The following is a 21,426-nucleotide window of genomic DNA, read 5'->3' on the forward strand; positions in this document are numbered from 1 at the left end:
ACATGCCAAATTTCAAGTTTGTAGGCTTTACGGTTCTGGAGATTTTGTGATGATGTGTGAGTGGTATTTTGCTTTTATATATAGAGATTTGTGGTATGAACTCAAGCAATGAATCTTATAATTCTTCCTTTCTCAAACCATTCCCAAGAACCCCTTAATTGTGGAGTCATTGGTACTGTCTGAACTTGTTTGTTTGTTTGTAGGTGTCTCATTACCCAAGTAATATCATCAATGCAAGTTTGCTCCTTGTTTGTACAAAGTCACTTGCCAGCCAGTGTTGATGTAATGTGGCTTTCTCGTTGATAGTTCCTTGATTAGGGCATTATTTTCTGCTTGATTGTTTGTCAGGTGTTTATGCCTGCTTATCTGGGCATTGGTTGCTGGAGAGGATGTGTTCTGTCATTTTTGTTTTCTTTTTAGTTTTTTTACTGTCTCTTCAAATGATGTTTAAATACAATTTATCACTATATGTATAATGGATAATTTGTCCAATAGCAAGCTTCCAGGCATTTATTTATTTATTTTTATTTTTATTTATTTGATTTGCCAATTGTTTACAAGATAATAAGTATAAGTGTATACATAGTTGTGAATACATGAAATGGGTACATATAAGAAAAATAAAAGAAGAATAAGAGAAACAATAGGACAGGGATTGTAGGCACGTTGGTGCGCTTATGCACGCCCCCTACAGACCTCTTAGGAAAGGGGTGAGGTCAATTGTAGACAGTCTAAGGTTAAAGTTTTTGGGGTTTGGGGAAGAAACTACAGAGTCGGGTAGAGTATTCCAGACATTGACCACTCTATTGCTGAAGTCGTATTTCCTGCAATCAAGTTTGGTGCGGTTAACTTTGAGTTTGTATCTATTGTGTGCCCTTGTGTTGTTATGGTTGAAGCTGAAGTATTCATTGACAGGTAGGACATTGCAATGTATGATTTTATATACCATGCTTAAATCAGACCGAAGACGGCTTTCTAGTTCTAGAATTTCAAGTCTGGTGGCATAAGGTATTCTGCAACGAGTAGAGGAGTGGAGAACTCTTCTTGTGAAATATTTCTGGACTTTCTCAGTTGTGCTAATATCAGATACATAATGTGGGTTCCAGACTGATGAGCTGTATTCGAGTATTGGTCTAGCAAATGTTTTGTATGCTCTAGTTAGTAGTGTGATATTACCAGAGAAAAAGCTACGTAGGATTAGGTTAACAACTCTTAATGCCTTTTTGGCTATGTAGTTGCAGTGGGCTCTAGCACTTAGATCATGGCCTGGGTTACATATATTCTCTTCTAACTCCTTAATTCTCTAGACCAGATTTATGGGGGTAACAACAGGAAAAATATTTTTCTATTTCTGTCAATACATGGTTTTCATGGCATATCATGCTGGCCACATGATCAAAGAGACTTCTTCGAACAGTGCTGGCTCTTTGGCTTTGTAACAGAGATGAGCACTGCGCCCTAGAGCCAGAAACAACTAGCATGTATGTACAAGGGGAACCTTTATCTTTACCTAAACCTAACTATATTTTGTTAGCAACTGTAGCCATTTAAGGGAAGATGGTTTAGCATCAGAACAATGGTTTTACCTTGTCATAGATCCTATTGAGCACCCGGGGCACTACTGGGAATATTGTTGGCTTCAGTGCTTTCATGTCATCTACAAGAAGTTTAATATCACCTTGGAAGAATCCCACTCTTCCTCCAAAGCTGTACACTGTAGACTAAAAAGCAATGAGAGAATTGAGTTAAATCTTCTGCAAACCTATGTATTCCCATTTGGCAAGAGTTAGCTGATATCCAGAAATCAAATTAGATAGAGATGATATGATTACAGAGAAAAGGAGACTACTGATTATAATCACAACAAAGAGTATTATTAGGAAACCACTTTCACATCATATAAATTAAAGATGTGATGAACAGTTCAATCATTCCCATACATTTGAGAAGAGCTGGTTTTGCCCTTCTTGTAACCATGGGACCTAATCTACATAAGATCTTCATGTGTTTGGTATTAAAGGCAAACCATAAATTGAAATGGAGGAGGTTTCAAAGTATTTCTAGCAGGATTACCTGATTCTGTAGGAGCTTTTTCCTCATGCCATCCATCTGATAAACTCACAATATTAATTTTTTTGTCATGTATATGTATACACCCGAACTAGACTGTGTTGTTTCTTTGTGTCATATAATATATGGAGGTATGTGCATGAGTAAAGATGTGCATAATGTTTACTCATTCATTCATTCATTCATTTGTACATTGGAGGTGACCTTTTGAGAACTGTATACAAGGAAATTTCATTTTAATGTATGCTGATTAGCATATATGTAAAGTGACAAAGTTATTCTAAGTCTAAATTCTAAATGACATGTATTGCCTAAATTAACCTTCATAAGAGTTTTTGAAAATCAAGAAAAATCATGATATACAGTGGTTCTGCAAGGACCAAAAATTTAATGGAGCTAATTTGAGAGCCACAACAATGCAGCTGAAATTCTGCAATTGATGTGTGATAGATATGCAGTGCACATACAATAAAAATCCACAGAGCTTTGATTTGCGGAAAAACACAACTTAGAAAATATAACTTAGAAAGGCATTTACCTGCACTACTCTTTCAAACATATGAGCTAGAGGAAGGTATGATATGGCTACTTCTGATGTATCATAAACAGAAGTTTTCTGGGGAAAGAAAAGAAACATCAGTAGTTGGGAGTATAGTGCTGGTTACTTCAGTTGTTCTAAAATGACAACAAAAGTTGCCCTTCTAAAATTCATGGACTAACAACAGTTAAAAACATGTTACAACTTACTTCTATGACCTTCAGGAAGGCAGCAGCATTTGCAACAACATTTCCATGTGTTAGCAAAGCTCCTTTAGGGTTACCTAAAAAGATATTTGGAACAAATATATTATTGGTTCTCAGAAACTAGAGGACTAAACTCAATCTAGATTAAAAGCATATTGGTTGTGCTTTTTCAAATGTTGCCAACTTTTACTCTGAAACACCCACTATTCTCTGCATGATTAACTATTATTAGCGTTAGTTATATAATTAAGTGTGGTGGCCATCATCTCTGCCCCACTATTTCTTGTTCTTGAAGTTTTAAAGTATTATAAAAGAATAGCAGGTGTTTGGGGTAGATTGATGAGAATTGAGTGCACTTGGAATCAAGATCTTTTCTCCAATAGGTTTACATACTTTTAAAATTTTTGATTACAATTAAATTACTCAGGACTTCTAAATTATATAATATATTGCATAATTTTAATAGTAAAATCACAATAAAATGCCAAATAAGTGCCAACTTTCATGTCTGCATCAACAGCAATAGCAATATCACTTACTTACATATTGCTTCACCGTGCTTTATAGCCTTCTCTAAGGGGTTTAAAGCATATCACCTCCAATAATCTAGGTCATCAGTTTACTGACTTCAGAAGGATGGAAGGCTGTGTTAACCTTGAGCTGGTGAAAATTGAACTGCCAAATTGCTGGCAGCCCATAGTCAGCAGAAGTAGCCTGTAGTACTGCATTCTGACCACTGAGACACCATGGCTCATAAGCTAAATTGAAGACCTTTTGTGAAAATTAGAAATAGTGGCTAGCAAAATAAAATTATTAGCAGCTCCTGCTATTAGTAATATAGAAGATTGGACACTTACTTTTCAGCACCTTCTAAATAGTTTCCCTCCACCGAAATAGGCATCCACTATAGTATCATTTTTGTCAAAGCACTATGCCCTTTAAGTCATTTACAAATTATATTTTAAAACAAATTCCTGATCTGATCTTTCACAAGATTCAGTAGCTCTTTTTATTAGGGGATAATTGATCCTACTCAGATTTCAGATTTTTTTTCATATTTTTGAAAGGGTTAATTTTTATCTTATTGAACTACGACAATTTGCTGTTTCAAAGGATCAAAATCTGAAGAACAATCCAACCATCCAGCAATTATGTAATACCTTTCAAAGGTACAAAATGGGATAGCCTTTCAAAATCTTCTAAATAAATAGCACCAACAGTTATTAAGGCTGATCCAGATTGAAAGGACAAAACTGAACAACAGATTAAGAGTATACACATTACTTCTGTTAAGAAACCTTTAAAAGACCTGCATTTTTTCTGAATTCCAGTAACTGACATACAATTATGGTGAAAGACTTGGTTTAAGATACATCTGACTGGAGCTATGTACAAAGACAGCATTCATTTTTGCCCTTTGAATCTCGATCTCAGCACAGCTATATTGGAAGCATTTTTGTTCAAAGTAAACATATTATTATGTCTAGGTCAAACGTTCCTTAAATAAAAAAGACATATGGCCTAACATTCCTTCAAATTACCCACCTGTTGTGCCACTTGTGAAACAAACAACACAAAGATCATCTGGTTTGGGAGGCTGAAATGAGATAACAATTTAATCCAGAGAGGTATTTAATATTACACCTGGTTATAAATAGGCAAAATTGATAAGCAAAGGGAAAAATTAGTACTTACAATTGGTTTGCTATAATTTTCTCTTCCTAATGCCTGTATGGGGAAGGAAATAAAAATGCACTTGAAACAACTTCAGAAAGATATTTTCAATGATATGTTCCTAAATAAATAAAAGTCTAAACTGATAACTCCTTATATCTAAATGTGGGGAGACTCAGGACCAATAAAAATATAGGTAGTCATCGACTTACAACCAGATAACAGATAACAGTTAATCAGAGTTGGAAGGGATCTTGGAGGTCATCTAGTCCAACCCCCTGCCCAAGCGGGAGACCCTACACCATTTCTGACAAATGGCAGTCCAATCTCTTCTTGAAAATCTCAAGTGATGACGCTCCCACAATTGAGGGCAAGCTGTTCCATTGGTTCATTGTTCTCACTGTCACTCCTTATTTCCAGGTTAAATCTCTCCTTTTTCAGTTTCCATTCAACCATTTAATAACTGTTCACAGCTACAACAGCACTGAAAAAATAACATGACCAGTTCTCATATTGACTGCGGTATCCCTGCAGTCACGTGATCGAACTTTGGATGCTTGGCAATGTATTGTCCTGGGATTGTCATTTGTGACCTTCCTAGGAAGCTTCTGGCAAACCAAGTCAATGGGGGAAGCCAGATTCCCTTAATGACTGCATTTAACAACTGTAGTGATTTTCTTAATAATTACAAAAAAGGTCATTAAATGAGGCACAGGTCACTTAACAACTGCCTTACTTTGCAGTTGGACTCAATTGTCATCATAAATTCAGGACTACCCACAGTTTATTACATAATGAAAATTTGAATTATATAATTCATGGCTAGGGATATGATGGCGTACCAATATAGACTATTGTAAAACAGCTGGAGACAATCATTAACAACTATACTCTTAATAGCATGTTTCCTAATTGTGAGACATTGGAAATAGTAGAAGAGACTACTTTTGCCAGTTTCTCCAAAAGACCTCTGTTGGTCCATTGTGTCACACAAAATCATGGATTAAAAGGCTGTTGGCCTAATATGGAATCCTACTTATATAAAAGTGTTAAGAGTTAGAGACATTTTTTTAATATTAAAGTCATGGTAAAATTTCAAGTAACAATTTCACATAATTTATCCTTATATGAAGCTTCTATTCTGGGAGAATCATAGCTATTAAGAATCAATACAATATAATGTATTGCTTTATTTGATATTGCAAGGCAAAATAGAGATGAATGACTGCATATTAATGATTAGATTAAAAAAAATAGAGATATTATAAAGTCATCCCAATCTGCCTGATAATGTTTGTAAAATTGAATATAAGACTAGAGATAGGATGGGTATGTGTCCAGCATGATGTCCAGTGAAGTCAAAACTATATAGGTAAAATATTATCCTATTTGGTTAAAAAAAACTAAAAAGAATACATATAGCAAGTTTTTTTTAATAAAAAAAACTAGAAGAAAAGAATACATGTAGCATGTTTTTAGATCCTATTGTTCAAATAGTTCAACTTCTTTCAAAAGTATTAGAATACATTAGTGGTCTTTGAATATAACGTTTACTATTACTTGTTCTAAGACTCAAGATTAAATTACCAAAGGGGAATGTAGTGAACATATTTATTCTTGTAGATTTAAGGTTAATTCTCAGTTTCAGTCAAAGCAATGGTTTCTTAGAAAAATCCATCCAATACCTCAACTGCTTGAAAATAAAGTATTTCAATTCCCAATTTAACTCCTTTTTCTTTTAGGCTGTCATCAAAAAGATCCATCAAAATAATTGTCTTTAGTAGTGGCATTTTTCCTTGCTTGCAGATCTCTAGTATTGACTCTGCTTTTTCAGGCTTATCACAAATCACTGTTGAGATGTCAGCTGAAAGAATACAGACAATTAGTATGTTTCATCTAATTTTCAGCTGGGAGATGAGGAAATACATAACACAAGGAGAGGTTTTGCTTACTAGAATGCTTCCCCTTGATGTTTTTGTCAATAGCATCTTATTAATAATAAACTATTTGTCTCTGTAATGGTTTAAATAACTACGTTGGATATACTTTACTTTGTAGCTTGTACTGTTAGGATTTGGCAGCCTACTTTTGATAGCATCAGGGATATCAAAAAGGAGACTCAAGGCCATATTATGACTTTATGATCCAATTTTGGATTTAGCTAGTCCTAATCTATATTCATTCCATCATCCCTCCCAAATATAGAAAGCAAAAATGTGTTCAAGGGCCCCCCAAATGTTGTTTTAAGAGCACTGTGCTAGTAGCAGGGGCAAATATTTCTACCTTCTCAAATAACATTATCAAGATTCCCTCCTAAATTGGTCAGGAGGGATAGATGGTACTAACAGCAATAGCATATATATAGCCTGATGGTCCTTTCATAAAGCTATATAGAAGGAATAATAATAGCAAATAAAAATATAAATATAAATATATATATAATATGTATGTATGTATATGTATGTATGTATGTATATATATATATATATATATATATATATATATATATATATATATATATATATATTATATATATATTTATATTTATATTTATATTTATATTTATTTATTTGATTTGCCAATTGTTTACAAAATAATAAGTATAAGTGTATACATAGTTGTGAATACATGATATGGGTACATATAAGAAAAATAAAAGAATAAGAGAAACAATAGGACAGGGACGGTAGGCACGTTGGTGCGCTTTATGCACGCCCCCTACAGACCTCTTAGGAAGGGGGTGAGGTCAATAGTAGACAGTCTAAGGTTAAAGTTTTTGGGGTTTGGGGAAGAGACTACAGAGTCGGGTAGAGTATTCCAGACATTGACCACTCTATTGCTGAAGTCGTATTTCCTGCAATCAAGTTTGGTGCGGTTAACTTTGAGTTTGTATCTATTGTGTGCTCTTCTGTTGTTATGGTTGAAGCTGAAGTATTCATTGACAGGTAGGACATTGCAATGTATGATTTTATATACCATGCTTAAGTCAGACCGAAGACGGCGTAATTCAAGGTTTTCTAGTTTTAGAATTTCAAGTCTGGAGGCATAAGGTATTCTACAACGAGTAGAAGAGTGGAGAACTCTCCTTGTGAAATATTTCTGGACTTTCTCAATTGTGCTAATATCAGATACGTAATGAGGGTTCCAGACTGATGAACTGTATTCGAGTATTGGTCTAGCAAATGTTTTGTATGCTCTGGTTAGTAGTGTGATATTACCAGAGAAAAAGCTACGTAGGATTAGGTTAACAACTCTTAATGCCTTTTTGGCTATGTAGTTGCAGTGGGCTCTAGCACTTAGATCATTAGAGGTGAGTATTCCAAGGTCCTTTACAGAGCTTGGGTCATCAACAAGATCTTGACTATTCAGCTTGTATTTTATTTTCTGATTTTTTTGCCAATATGTAAGACAGAGCATTTATTTGTTGAGATTTGAAGTTGCCATTTGTTTGACCATTCAGATACATAGTCAAGATCTTTTTGTAGGGTAGCAGTATTGTCTGTGGTATTGAACAGCTTTACATCATCAGCGAAGAGAACGCAATTGCTCTTAATATGATCACAGAGGTCATTTATGTAGAGTATGAAGAGAGTTGGTCCTAGAACACTGCCCTGGGGGACACCACTATTGACAGGTACTGGATTTGATAGGGCGCTCCCGATTTTGACCATTTGTTGTCTGTTTGACAGGAATGCTTCTATCCAGTTATTCAGTTGTCCAGAGATACCATAGGATTTTATTTTTAGGAGTAGTTTGTCGTGTACCACTGAATCAAAGGCTTTACAGAAGTCTATGTAGATTGCGTCTATTGCTTTGCCCTGGTCGAGTTGTGTCGTCCATATGTTTTTGCAGTGTAAGAGTTGCAGATTACAGGATAGTTTTTTCTGAAACCAAATTGTTTATTGGAGAGTAGGTTGTTTGTCTCTAAGTGGAGGATGATGGATTGGTTAATAATTGATTCCATGACTTTACAGGTGACGCAGCATAAGGAGATTGGCCTGTAATTTTCAACTAGGCTTGGGTCTCCCTTTTTGAAAATGGGGATGACTGTGGCTTGTGACCATAGGTTAGGCAAGGAGCTGGTCCTGAAAGATTTTTCAAAGATTATGCTTAGAGGTTTGGCTATGGCAGTGGATAGCTTTCTTAAGAAGTAGGCACATATTCCATCCGGTCCAATAGATAGAGATGGTTTTAGATTACGTAGTGATTTTTCAACATTGTCTTCTGTGAAATCGATATGTATTAGATCATTGTTGTTATCTGTGATACGGCTAGGAAATACTGGGCATGATCCATTGCTGTTTACAAATACTGAGCCGAAGAATGTGTTAAAGATGTGGGCTTTAATGGTGTCGTCGTTGCAGTCTTTACCATCAGGTCCTATCAAGGGAGGGATGGACCTTGAGTCTTTTAGTTTGTTGTTTACAAAATTGTAAAAAGCACGGGTGGAATTGGTGCTTAGAAGGTTTTCCTCTTGTTTAATGTGATAATTGGTGCATTCGGTCTTTATCTGGTGGCATAAATTTTTGTATCGGTTTTTGAAATTGGCAACGTGACCAGATTTGTTTTTCCGCCAGAGTGATCTCTTTTTGGATTGAAGTTTCCTTATTGATATGGGTAATCTGCTTTTTTGTTTTGTTTTGGGAGTTGTTGTTGGAACATATAGTTTGATGACTCTTTTGACTTCAAGTAAAAATATGTTGTAATGGTCTTCAACAGTATTGCCTCCAGTGAATAGAGAATGCCAATCAAGGGATGAGAGATCGTTGTCTATAAGATCATAGTTGCCTTTTTTGAAGTTACAATTGGGGATTACATCATTGTGGTGATTTTTGTGTGGACGTATGTTGAGACAAAAGTCAATCATATTGTGGTCACTACTGAAAAGGGTTCTTTAGTTTGTATTCCGTAAATTAAATTCAAACTATTGCAGAAGATGAGATCGAGGCAGTTGTTTAGTCTAGTGTTGTTGGTTACTAGTTGTTCCAGTCCCAGATTTGTAATAGCATTGTAGAAGGTTGTGTGTATGATTTCAGTTGTACAATCATATAGGGTCCAGTCAATATGAGGTAGATTGAAATCACCAAGAAGGATAAAAGGGTATGGGCAGGATGCAGCCCATGTTAGTAATGTATTTAGCTTGTTTACATGTTCGATGTCATAATCAGGTGCTCTGTAACATAGTAAGAATCGAATTGTGATATTTAAGGATAGTTCACAGATGATGGTTTCAGGAAGGGCAAGCTCCTGGGTAACTTGGATATTTTTTAGATGTAAGGATTTTTTATAGAATATAGCAACACCACCTCCTCGATGATTTTCACGATCTGATCGGTAAACATGATAGTCTCTTACTGTGGTAATGGAGTCGGGGAGAGATGCATTGAGCCATGTTTCACAAACAAATATAATGTCGAAGTTAGCCATATTTAGGAGGATGAGAAATTCAGGTATTTTATTCATGAGGCTTCTCGCATTGAGTAGTTTGCATTTAAGGCCGGCAGTAGTTGGAATTGAGGTAGTTGGGGGCGTGCGTGCCTAGTCTTGGGTGATGGTGGATCGGTTGAGGTAGGGTTGTGGTTGAGGGTAAAAGCTGAGTATTGGGTTGCGTGACTTACTTTTGATACAGTCAGCATGGTAGTCAATGTACAGGTCCTTCTCTCCATTGTCTAGACGGTTTTTGAGTTCGATGCGGAGTACACGGGAGCGGGCACGTTGCTGTATGGTTAGGTCAGGGCGGCAACGGAGGTTCTTATGGTTGGTGTTGGTTTTGGCGAATGAGTTTCTAGTATAAATGAATTTACGTTTACTTGATTCATTTTTGCAAATGACCCTGCACAAGCGTGGGGCCACAGAGCCATCTCTATTTTTGAGCTCTCGGTCGATGCGGAAATGTCAAGTATTTCATCAGCGGAGATGGTTGATGCTTGATAATCTCTGATGATGTTTCAGACAGTTGTGATGTCATCATTGACATTGATGTCTTCTAGACCAAATAAGATGGCGTTTGGACGTTTCCGTTCACACTCAACGGCTTCTTTGATGAGGATTGGGATGTCAATATTTGTCTGGGTTGTGTTTATTTGTGGATTGGGTTTTGGATTGGATTGTGGTTGTTGGGTAGAGATGTGGTTTGTATCTATTGGATGTTCAGGTTTTTGCGTTGTGTCTTTTCAAGGTTGGATATTCTTTCTTTTACGGCGTCCAGGGATGCTACTATGGTGTTGAGGGATGTTTTAATGGTTTCGATGGTAGGGGATGTTTCAATGGTTTCGATGGTATCAACTCTTTCAGACAGATCCAGTTTGGGTCTGCATGATTTGCAGAAATATGGAAACTCATTGGATGATTCTAGGTATTGAATCATTTGCTCAGGTAATCCCAAGCAGTTATGATGAGTGTATTTTTTACACAGAGAACATTTGATGGAGTTTTCATTATCCTTTAGATTTTTGTATATATATATATATATATATATATACATATATACATATATACATATATACATACATACATACATACATACATATATATATATATATATATATATATATATATATATATATATATATATATATATATATATTGCCCCCAACAATCTGAGTCCTCATTAATATTTTTATTATTTTTATTTGCTATTATTATTCCTTCTATATAGCTTTATGAAAGGACCATCAGGCTACCACTGTGTGATCTTCTGAAGCTTGTACCACGTATTAAGGGAGAAGCCAGCTTGTCCAGACTGGCAAAGGAAGCCTATTATGAATATACTTATCCCAAGAGAGACCTCTTCTGTACAATTAACCTTAACAAGCTTTATTGCTAATTTATGATTCAATCCCCTTTTTCTTTTCTTTTTTCTTTTCTTTTACAAGTAAAGTGTTATTGGCCATCTAATCACTGAATTAAAGAACCAATTAGTTTTACGTTAGACTGAATTTTCATTGTTATTTTTGCTATTGTGATGCTGATTTTATTAAGCTCAATGAAGTTCCAGAATCTAATATTTTTGCTGTTATTCCACAGATTCAGTTACCAAAAGCCTTGAACCTGGCCTTATTTCTAATATGCTGAACAGGACTGATATTAAAAGATATCATTGCCCAAGTTATAAACAAACTAATAAATCTGAAGTAATTTTCCAGAGCATAGATTTACTTATGTAAAAAAGTTAGGTTCTGGGGAGTACTGGTTAAGGCATAAAATCCTGGAAACCAAGGTTGCCATCCATCATCAGTATGGAAGTTTATTAGGTAACTCTAAGTGTTTCCCAGTTCAATCTACTTTACAACATAGTCGTGGGAAGAAAGGAAGATGGCAGCACATGGATACCTCTTGTAGAAAGGCAGGGTATAAATCCAATAAATGAAAATATATTACTACTACTACTACTACTACTACTACTACTACTATTATTATTATTATTATTATTATTATTATTATTATTATTATTATTATTATATCATCATCATCATCATTTCCAATAAATAGTTGGAATTAAAAAAAACACTCGAGAAACTTGATCAGCAATCAAATTCTAGATTTTCTCATGAATGAATCCCCATTCAGAGGAAAAGTCTTACCTTTATTGACAATGTATACAATTGCTTCTGCACCCAATGTATCATAAAGGGGAACTACTACCATTGAGTAAGTGTAGCAGGCAAGCTCTGAGATGATCCACTATGTAGGAAAACAGAAAAAAAGAACATATTCTACATGCAGGCTGATCATTCTCCTGTCAGAGTACTAAGTAACGTTCACATTATGGTTTTATGTTTCAACTAACTGCTAATAATTAAAGTATCCCTATAACTTCAGCACTTGTGTAAACAGAACATAATAAAGGCTCTTTAGAAAATCTTTTGTACAGTGCATATTAATTCTATCAAAATAGTCAGAATTCCAATTCCACTTGGATTATTTTATCCAACACTAAACAATAACAATTGAAACATAGTAGGGGAAGAAAATCCTATATATTAGGCATCATTTAATGTGTGGATGACCACATTAAAGTGAGGGGAAAACACCCTGCTTAGGAAAGAATCACAGTGGCTGGAATTCCTAGTGGCTTAATGGTTAAAGAGAGAAACTTAAGAAGGACCCACTGTCAATAATGGATCAAGCAGTTAAAATTGATAGCAGGAAGTCTGTATGTTTTGTCTTGCCAAGATTCTGTTAATGTAGCCATATAATATAGTAGAATTAGTTCATCTAGCTGTATTTCCTATCCAGTTTACCTAGGAGGGAGGGCTGATTTACTATGAGCATGCCAAGAATTCAGTCACTTGTGTCCTCAATTTATAACCATTCATTTAGCAACAGTTCAAAGTTATGACAACCTGAGAAAAAGTAATTTATTGCCTATCCTCAATATTACAACCATAGTACTACCCACTGTGAGTGCTTGGCAACTGGCTAACATTTATGATGGTTACAGGATTACACAGTCACTTGATTGTAATTTGTGACCTTCCTAGATGTCTTCCAACAAACAAAATAAATCAGGGAAGCCTCATTTACTTATTGACTGTATGATCCACTTAATGACCATGGTTAAATGATCACAAAATTGGACCCAGTCAGGGTGATGAACTTGCTTAATGACCACATCACTTACCAACTGAAATTCCAGTCCCAATTGTAGCTGTTAAATCGAAGACTACCTGTAATTAAATTAACCAGTTCAGATAACTATCATAGTTCAAGAAGTTACCTCTGGCCTATTCTGAGCAAAGATGCCGATGAATTGATCCGATGAAGGTTTACATCCTTTGTACAAAAGGCCTGATCCCAAATATTCAGCTCTGTCCAGGACCTATAGACAGAAGTGAACATTGATTGTTCTTCATATTTGCCAAATGTTTGGATTCTTCATACACATTTCTCTAGAACTAACCTGTTGATAAGATAGCCACTGGTACGGTTGCTTTGGTTTTCGATATCCTAAGCAAGGACCATTTTCTGCAAAAAGAAAAATGTGTGCTTAAGGAATACTGAAAATTATTGAATGTCAGTGCACTTAATTTAATGGAATTTTCAATAAAATTTCATACATAGTAGCTGCCAAGCAGTGCTTTTAAAGTGCAAGCCTTAATAGTGGTTTATCTGTAGTATTAAACATTTTAGTTTAAAATATAAAGACATTTTAAGAGCCATTACTTATTAGAAATATTTGAATAGCCTTTCTATTATTCATTGTCATACTTAAATAATGAAGTGCCTTAACTAAGAGAGAATAAACAGCATGAAGGTAACTGAAGATTTGGAATTTTTTTTATTTAAGCACAGCAGTGCAACACTGAGTACTCTTTGGCCAATGAAACAAGACCAAAGAAATAAATTATCTGTGATGAGCTATTCCCATTAGGGTTGAAGGCTTTTATGGCTAAGCCAGTCACTCTTTTTCAGCTCACTCCACCTCCTCACAGGGTTGTTGTGGGGAAAATCAAAGGAGTAAGATGTGCTGGACATGTTCTCTACATTATTTGTAAAAATAATAAAGGTGGAATATAAATAAATAAAGGATACATTAACAGGGAAGATGCTATGTTTGTTCTGCTCCCTATGTACCGTAAGTCAAAGAAGCATTTTGAGCTATGTTCATGGACAGCGGAAATCAGGGAAATATTTAATTAACTAATCCTCCATCAGATCTGTGTTGTGCTTCAGATTCAAAGGCAAAAACCTTTGAACCCTAGCCCTAAATATCCTAGAAAGATCATGATCTATAGCTTTTCTATGCAACTATAAACCAATATGCCAAAGGACTCCTTCCTTGGCATTTTATTGTTAAGCTTTTGCTAAATGCCACAAAATGAAAAGTGCCACAGAACTATTTAAATTGTGGTAGGATGCAAGGCCAACCATTCAAATTAATACCAGGATAGAAAATATGTAGAAATCAATGATCATTTGATTTTGATGTATCAATGTTCTCTGGATTTCACTCACCTGATACAGAACATCCTCTTTTGAATCCTTCATATAAAGTCTTTGCATCCTCAAAGTAATAAGACAGAAGCTCTCCTTCAGGAATAAATGCACTTCTTCTACCTCCTCCCTGCATTGAGGAATCATTACTGTTAATTTGTACATCCATAGAAAATGCATTTCAAAACCCAATTAATCAATCTGAGTTCAAGTTTTTCTGAATTAGTTGACAAATATAGACAGTGCCAAACTAAGTCCCCAGTTTATTTTATTTATTTATTTGATTTGTCAATCGCTTAATAGGTATAAGTATAAACATAGTTATGAAATGGATACATATAAGAAAAATAGAAAAAAACAATAGGATAGGGACGGTAGGCACGTTGGTGCGCTTATGCATGTCCCCTACAGACCTCTTAGGAAAGGGGTGGGGTCAATAGTAGACAGTCTAAGGTTAAAGTTTTTGGGGTTTGGGGAAGAAACCACAGAGTCAGGTAGAGTATTCCGGACATTGACCACTCTGTTGCTGAAGTCGTATTTCCTGCAATCAAGTTTGGTATGGTTAACCTTGAGTTTGTATCTATTGTGTGCTCTAGTATGGTTATGGTTGAAGCTGAAGTATTCATTGACAGGTAGGACATTGCAATGTATGATTTTATATACTATACTTAGATCAGACTGAAGGCAGCACAGTTCTAGGTTTTCTAGGTCTAAAATTTCAAGTCTGGTGGCATAAGGTATTCTACAACGAGTAGAGGAGTGGAGAACTCTTCTTGTGAAATATTTCTGGACTTTCTCAACTGTGTTAATATCAGATACGTAATGTGGGTTCCAGACTGATGAGCTGTATTCGAGTATCGGTCTAGCAAATGTTTTGTATGCTCTAGTTAGTAGTGTGATATTACCAGATAAAAAGCTACGCAGGATTAGATTAACAACTCTTAATGCCTTTTTGGCTATGTAGTTACAGTGGGCTCTAGCACTTAGATAATTAGAGATGAGTATTCCAAGGTCCTTGACAGAGTTTGGATCATCAACAAGGTCTTAACTATTTAGCTTGTATTTTATTTTCTGATTTTTTTGTCAATATGTAAGACAGAGCATTTATTTGTTGAGAATTGAAGTTGCCATTTGTTTGACCATTCTGATACATAGTCAAGGTCTTTTTGAAGGGTAGCAGTATTGTCTGTGGTGTTGAATAGCTTTACATCATCAGCGAAGAGAACGCAGTTGCTCTTAATATGATAACAGAGGTATGAAGAGAGTTGGTCCTAGAAAACTGCCTTGGGGGACACCACTATTGACAGGTACAGAATTTGATAGGATGCTTCCAATTTTGACCATTTGTTGTCTGTTTGACAGGAATGCTTCTATTCAGTTATGCAGGTGTCCAGAGATACCATAAGATTTTAGTTTTAGGAGTAGTTTGTCGTGTACCACTGAATCAAAGGCTTTACAGAAGTCTATGTAGATTATGTCTATTGCTTTGCCCTGATCAAGTTGTGTAGTCTATATGTTTTTGCAGTGTAAGAGTTGCAGATTACAGAATAGTTTTTTTCTGAAACCAAATTGTTTATTAGAGAGTAGGTTGTTTGTCTCTAAGTGGAGGATAATGGATTGGTTAATAATTGATTCCATGACTTTACAGGTGACGCAGCATAAGGAGATAGGTCTGTAATTTTCAACTAGGCTGGGGTCTCCCTTTTTGAAGATGGGGATGATTGTGGCTTGTGACCATAGATTTGGCATGGAGCTGGTCCTGAAAGATTTTTCAAAGATTATGCTTAGAGGTTTGGCTATGGCAGTGGATAACTTTTTTAAGAAGTAGGCACATATTCCGTCCAGTCCAATAGATAGAGATGGTTTTAGATTGTGTAGTGCTTTTTCAACATTGTCTTCTGTAAAATCGATATGTATTAGATCATTGTAGTTGTCTGTGGTTTGACTAGGAAATACTGGGCATAATCTATTGCTGTTTACAAATACTGAGCCAAAGAATGTGTTAAAGAGGTTGGCTTTAATGGTGTCGTCATTGCAGTCTTTACTATTAGGTCCTTTCAGGGGTGGGATGGACCTTGAGTCTTTTAGTCCATTGTTTACAAAATTGTAGAAAGTGTGGGTGGAATTGGTGCGTAGAAGGTTTTCCTCTTGTTTAATGTGCTAATTGGTGCATTCCATTTTTATCTGGTGGCATAAATTTTGTATCAGCTTTTGAAGTTGGCAACGTGACCAGATTTGTTTTTCCGCCAAAGTGATCTCTTTTTGGATTGAAGCTTCCTTATTGTTATGGGTAATCTGTTTTTCTGGTTTTGGGAGTTGTTGTTGGTACATATAGTTTGATGACTCTTTTGACTTCAAATAAAACTATGTTGTAATGGTCTTCAACATTATTGCATCCAGTGAATAGAAATTGCCAAGCAAGGGATGAGAGATCGTTTTCTATAAGATCATAGTTGCCTTTTTGAAGTTATAATTGGGGATCACGTCATTGTGATTATTTTTGTGTCAACATATGTTGAGGCAAAAGTCAATCATGTTGTGGTCACTGTTGGAAAAGGGTTCTTTAATTTGTATTCCGTAAATTGAATTCAAACTATTGCAGAAGATGGAAAGCTACATTTGAGGAGGGGAGGAAACACAAAATTCATTTATAAAAGCACTCAGTATTTCTTTTACCTCAGTGCCAATAGATTGCTTATTGACGTCAACAGGAATTACAACTGGTTTGGGTTTTGTTATCAACCATAGAAAAACTGTTGTTCCAAAAGTAATAAGACCAATCAAAGCAGGAGTTGGGAGCGGTGAAAACAAGAGCTGAAGTATCCAAATCATTCTGATGAATTATTTCTGCAAGACTGCTGAATCCTAAAACAATAGGGATCAGAAAACAGAAATTCATTACAACATGGAGGTAATAATAGCCATAATCATTTAAATTGCTCAATGTGCATTTTAATTAAGCCAAACAATTTATTTGTTAATAGTCTGAAACTATTATGTAGCTCATTGGTACATGTTATTTTTTACCTATCTTTGCCTACCTATACCCTATACTACCTAAATCAATAAAGAGTTTAAGGGAACAACTAAGAATCAGACTGTACTGTTAGTAACTTTTACTTAGAAAGTGGATTAAATATAAAATAAATGACTCCTGATAACTATGGCACTTCAGGACCTGATACTTACTGTAAGCTCTTGCATTCTACTTCACAAATACACATATACCACTGCTAAACTAAATTAAAGTGAATATGAAAATCCAGCTATTTACAAATACAAAATATAATAAACTGGGATAGTGTTTAAAGCTTTCTCACTAAGCTTAACATTTCTTCTGCAAGACATCTATCTCTTCAAAAATTCATTATTTCCTCTTACATTTTCACTCATGCCAGACAAAGTAAATTTGATATGTTATGGATTTCAAAAGATTCATTTTTAAAGTCCATAAAAGCTTTTTGGGAGAATTTCAAAAATTCAGGTCTCAGAAGAAATTAATAACTTTTATATTTGTGATCCCAAAATGTCAACTATTACTGATCAAACACAAAATAATTTTCAAAAGAAACTCCAATTACAGGGATGCAAAAGGCATTTCAGAAATCAATGCATTGGAAATACTTGCATTTTAACTTCTAGATGAAAAAAATGTGTTCCACAATAATTATGAGAAGTTAGAGATCCTAAAAATAAAGGTGTTCATACTTCATCATTGCTTACTTTAGGACAGTCAAGTGGTCCCCAACCTTTTTTCGACAAGTCTCTGCCCTCTCAACAGTGGTCTCCTGTGATAACTACGGCTCCCTTTCCCATCACCCCCGGGTTAGATCCTTCCTTAGAACCAACCTGTGCCCTCCCACTGTTCACAGGTTTCCCACATGGGACCTCAACAAGGTCCTAGTTTCTCTTCACGTTCTCCGTTTGAGCCTTTGAGGGAGTCATCTCTTCAGTTCCTCACCTTTAAGGTAGTTTTCTAGTAGCCATCACTTCTGCTCGTCGCTTTGAATGTGTCGGAATTAGCAGCTCTGTCAGTCAGGAGCGATCTATGTGTGTTCCATGCAGACCGGGTCGTCCCTGCGGCCTGACCCCACTTTCCTACCCAAAGTTAACTCGCCCTTCCATAGATCTCAGGAACTGGTTCTACCAAATTTTTGCCCTAGACCCTCCGGGAACAGGGAGGTTCTTTGGCACACCCTAGATGTTAGACGGGCCTTGCGTATATATATTAAGCGCACTCAGTCCTTACGAAGGTCGGAATCTCTTTCCCTGTCCTTTCAACCCAAGACACTAGGGCTCAAGGTTTCTCCTTCCACTATCAGCCGCTGGATCAGGCGACCATCGCCAGGTGTTACCTTTCCCATTCTCTGCCGGCACCCGGTGGAATAACTGCCCATTCCACCAGGAGTGCAGCCACTTCGGCGGCCTGGGCCACACAAGCCCCCATTGCTGACATTTGTGGGGCAGCCACCTGGGCCTCTCCGTCCCCGTTTATCAGGCATTACAAGATCGATACGTATGCCTCAGCTGAGGCCTCCTTTGGCCGGCGGGTCTTACAGAGGGTTGTCAATGATCCGGAGGGCCTTCGGGCCAGACGGAGTCCCACCCATAGGACAGCCAAGCTTTGGTATGTCCCACAGTCTGGATGCTCCGGCGGCTCGAGGGAGAATGGGGCGTTGGTCCTTACCTGATACGCCCTTCTAGGCGAGCCGCGAGGAGCATCCAGCCCCACCTAGCATCTCCGTCTGGTGGGGACTCCTGTTTTCAGCCAAGGAGCCAATAGTTGATTAGATAGGATTAATAACTTCTCTTCTCGTTATCGCAAAAAACTGGGGAGACGCTGCGCGATGCCACGTGGGAGGGCGGAGCGTTTCCTCGTCTAAAGCTCAGCCTGAAAGAAGAGGACTCAGAAGCACATCCCACAGTCTGGATGCTCCTCGCGGCTCGCCTAGAAGGGGCGTATCAGGTAAGGACCAACGCCCCATTTCCTGCAATCAAGTTTGGTATGGTTAACCTTGAGTTTGTATCTATTGTGTGCTCTAGTATGGTTATGGTTGAAGCTGAAGTATTCATTGACAGGTAGGACATTGCAATGTATGATTTTATATACTATACTTAGATCAGACTGAAGGCAGCACAGTTCTAGGTTTTCTAGGTCTAAAATTTCAAGTCTGGTGGCATCAGGTATTCTACAACGAGTAGAGGAGTGGAGAACTCTTCTTGTGAAATATTTCTGGACTTTCTCAACTGTGTTAATATCAGATACGTAATGTGGGTTCCAGACTGATGAGCTGTATTCAAGTATCGGTCTAGCAAATGTTTTGTATGCTCTAGTTAGTAGTGTGATATTACCAGATAAAAAGCTACGCAGGATTAGATTAACAACTCTTAATGCCTTTTTGGCTATGTAGTTACAGTGGGCTCTAGCACTTAGATAATTAGAGATGAGTATTCCAAGGTCCTTGACAGAGTTTGGATCATCAACAAGGTCTTAACTATTTAGCTTGTATTTTATTTTCTGATTTTTTTTGTCAATATGTAAGACAGAGCATTTATTTGTTGAGAATTGAAGTTGCCATTTGTTTGACCATTCTGATACATAGTCAAGGTCTTTTTGAAGGGTAGCAGTATTGTCTGTGGTGTTGAATAGCTTTACATCATCAGCGAAGAGAACGCAGTTGCTCTTAATATGATAACAGAGGTATGAAGAGAGTTGGTCCTAGAAAACTGCCTTGGGGGACACCACTATTGACAGGTACAGAATTTGATAGGATGCTTCCAATTTTGACCATTTGTTGTCTGTTTGACAGGAATGCTTCTATTCAGTTATGCAGGTGTCCAGAGATACCATAAGATTTTAGTTTTAGGAGTAGTTTGTCGTGTACCACTGAATCAAAGGCTTTACAGAAGTCTATGTAGATTACGTCTATTGCTTTGCCCTGATCAAGTTGTGTAGTCCATATGTTTTTGCAGTGTAAGAGTTGCAGATTACAGAATAGTTTTTTTCTGAAACCAAATTGTTTATTAGAGAGTAGGTTGTTTGTCTCTAAGTGGAGGATAATGGATTGGTTAATAATTGATTCCATGACTTTACAGGTGACGCAGCATAAGGAGATAGGTCTGTAATTTTCAACTAGGCTGGGGTCTCCCTTTTTGAAGATGGGGATGATTGTGGCTTGTGACCATAGATTTGGCATGGAGCTGGTCCTGAAAGATTTTTCAAAGATTATGCTTAGAGGTTTGGCTATGGCAGTGGATAACTTTTTTAAGAAGTAGGCACATATTCCGTCCAGTCCAATAGATAGAGATGGTTTTAGATTGTGTAGTGCTTTTTCAACATTGTCTTCTGTAAAATCGATATGTATTAGATCATTGTAGTTGTCTGTGGTTTGACTAGGAAATACTGGGCATAATCTATTGCTGTTTACAAATACTGAGCCAAAGAATGTGTTAAAGAGGTTGGCTTTAATGGTGTCGTCATTGCAGTCTTTACTATTAGGTCCTTTCAGGGGTGGGATGGACCTTGAGTCTTTTAGTCCATTGTTTACAAAATTGTAGAAAGTGTGGGTGGAATTGGTGCGTAGAAGGTTTTCCTCTTGTTTAATGTGCTAATTGGTGCATTCCATTTTTATCTGGTGGCATAAATTTTTGTATCAGCTTTTGAAGTTGGCAACGTGACCAGATTTGTTTTTCCGCCAAAGTGATCTCTTTTTGGATTGAAGCTTCCTTATTGTTATGGGTAATCTGTTTTTTCTGGTTTTGGGAGTTGTTGTTGGTACATATAGTTTGATGACTCTTTTGACTTCAAATAAAACTATGTTGTAATGGTCTTCAACATTATTGCATCCAGTGAATAGAAATTGCCAAGCAAGGGATGAGAGATCGTTTTCTATAAGATCATAGTTGCCTTTTTTGAAGTTATAATTGGGGATCACGTCATTGTGATTATTTTTGTGTCAACATATGTTGAGGCAAAAGTCAATCATGTTGTGGTCACTGTTG

General features: G+C 36.5%; 1 protein-coding gene across 1 annotated transcript in view; it reads right to left on the reverse strand.

Annotated features, from left to right (window-relative positions):
• The window catches only part of ACSL5 (acyl-CoA synthetase long chain family member 5), a 29,002-nt gene extending 11,717 nt beyond the window's left edge, over positions 1-17,285 (reverse strand). Inside the window, exons 1-11 of the mRNA XM_026670754.2 lie at positions 17,101-17,285; positions 14,446-14,554; positions 13,391-13,455; positions 13,208-13,309; positions 12,072-12,171; positions 6,174-6,352; positions 4,510-4,542; positions 4,360-4,411; positions 2,818-2,891; positions 2,609-2,686; positions 1,587-1,721 (exon numbers count right to left, since the gene is read on the reverse strand). Of these exons, the coding sequence (XP_026526539.1) occupies positions 1,587-1,721; positions 2,609-2,686; positions 2,818-2,891; positions 4,360-4,411; positions 4,510-4,542; positions 6,174-6,352; positions 12,072-12,171; positions 13,208-13,309; positions 13,391-13,455; positions 14,446-14,554; positions 17,101-17,256 (1,083 nt within the window). The 5' untranslated portion in view covers positions 17,257-17,285. The remainder of the gene's footprint in view (positions 1-1,586; positions 1,722-2,608; positions 2,687-2,817; positions 2,892-4,359; positions 4,412-4,509; positions 4,543-6,173; positions 6,353-12,071; positions 12,172-13,207; positions 13,310-13,390; positions 13,456-14,445; positions 14,555-17,100) is intronic.
• Positions 17,286-21,426: the final 4,141 nt, after the last annotated feature.

The sequence above is a fragment of the Notechis scutatus genome, chromosome 4 (genome assembly GCF_049901735.1).
Source record: "Notechis scutatus isolate UNSWTSFEM ecotype Mainland chromosome 4, rNotScu1.2, whole genome shotgun sequence".
Taxonomy (NCBI): domain Eukaryota; kingdom Metazoa; phylum Chordata; class Lepidosauria; order Squamata; family Elapidae; genus Notechis; species Notechis scutatus.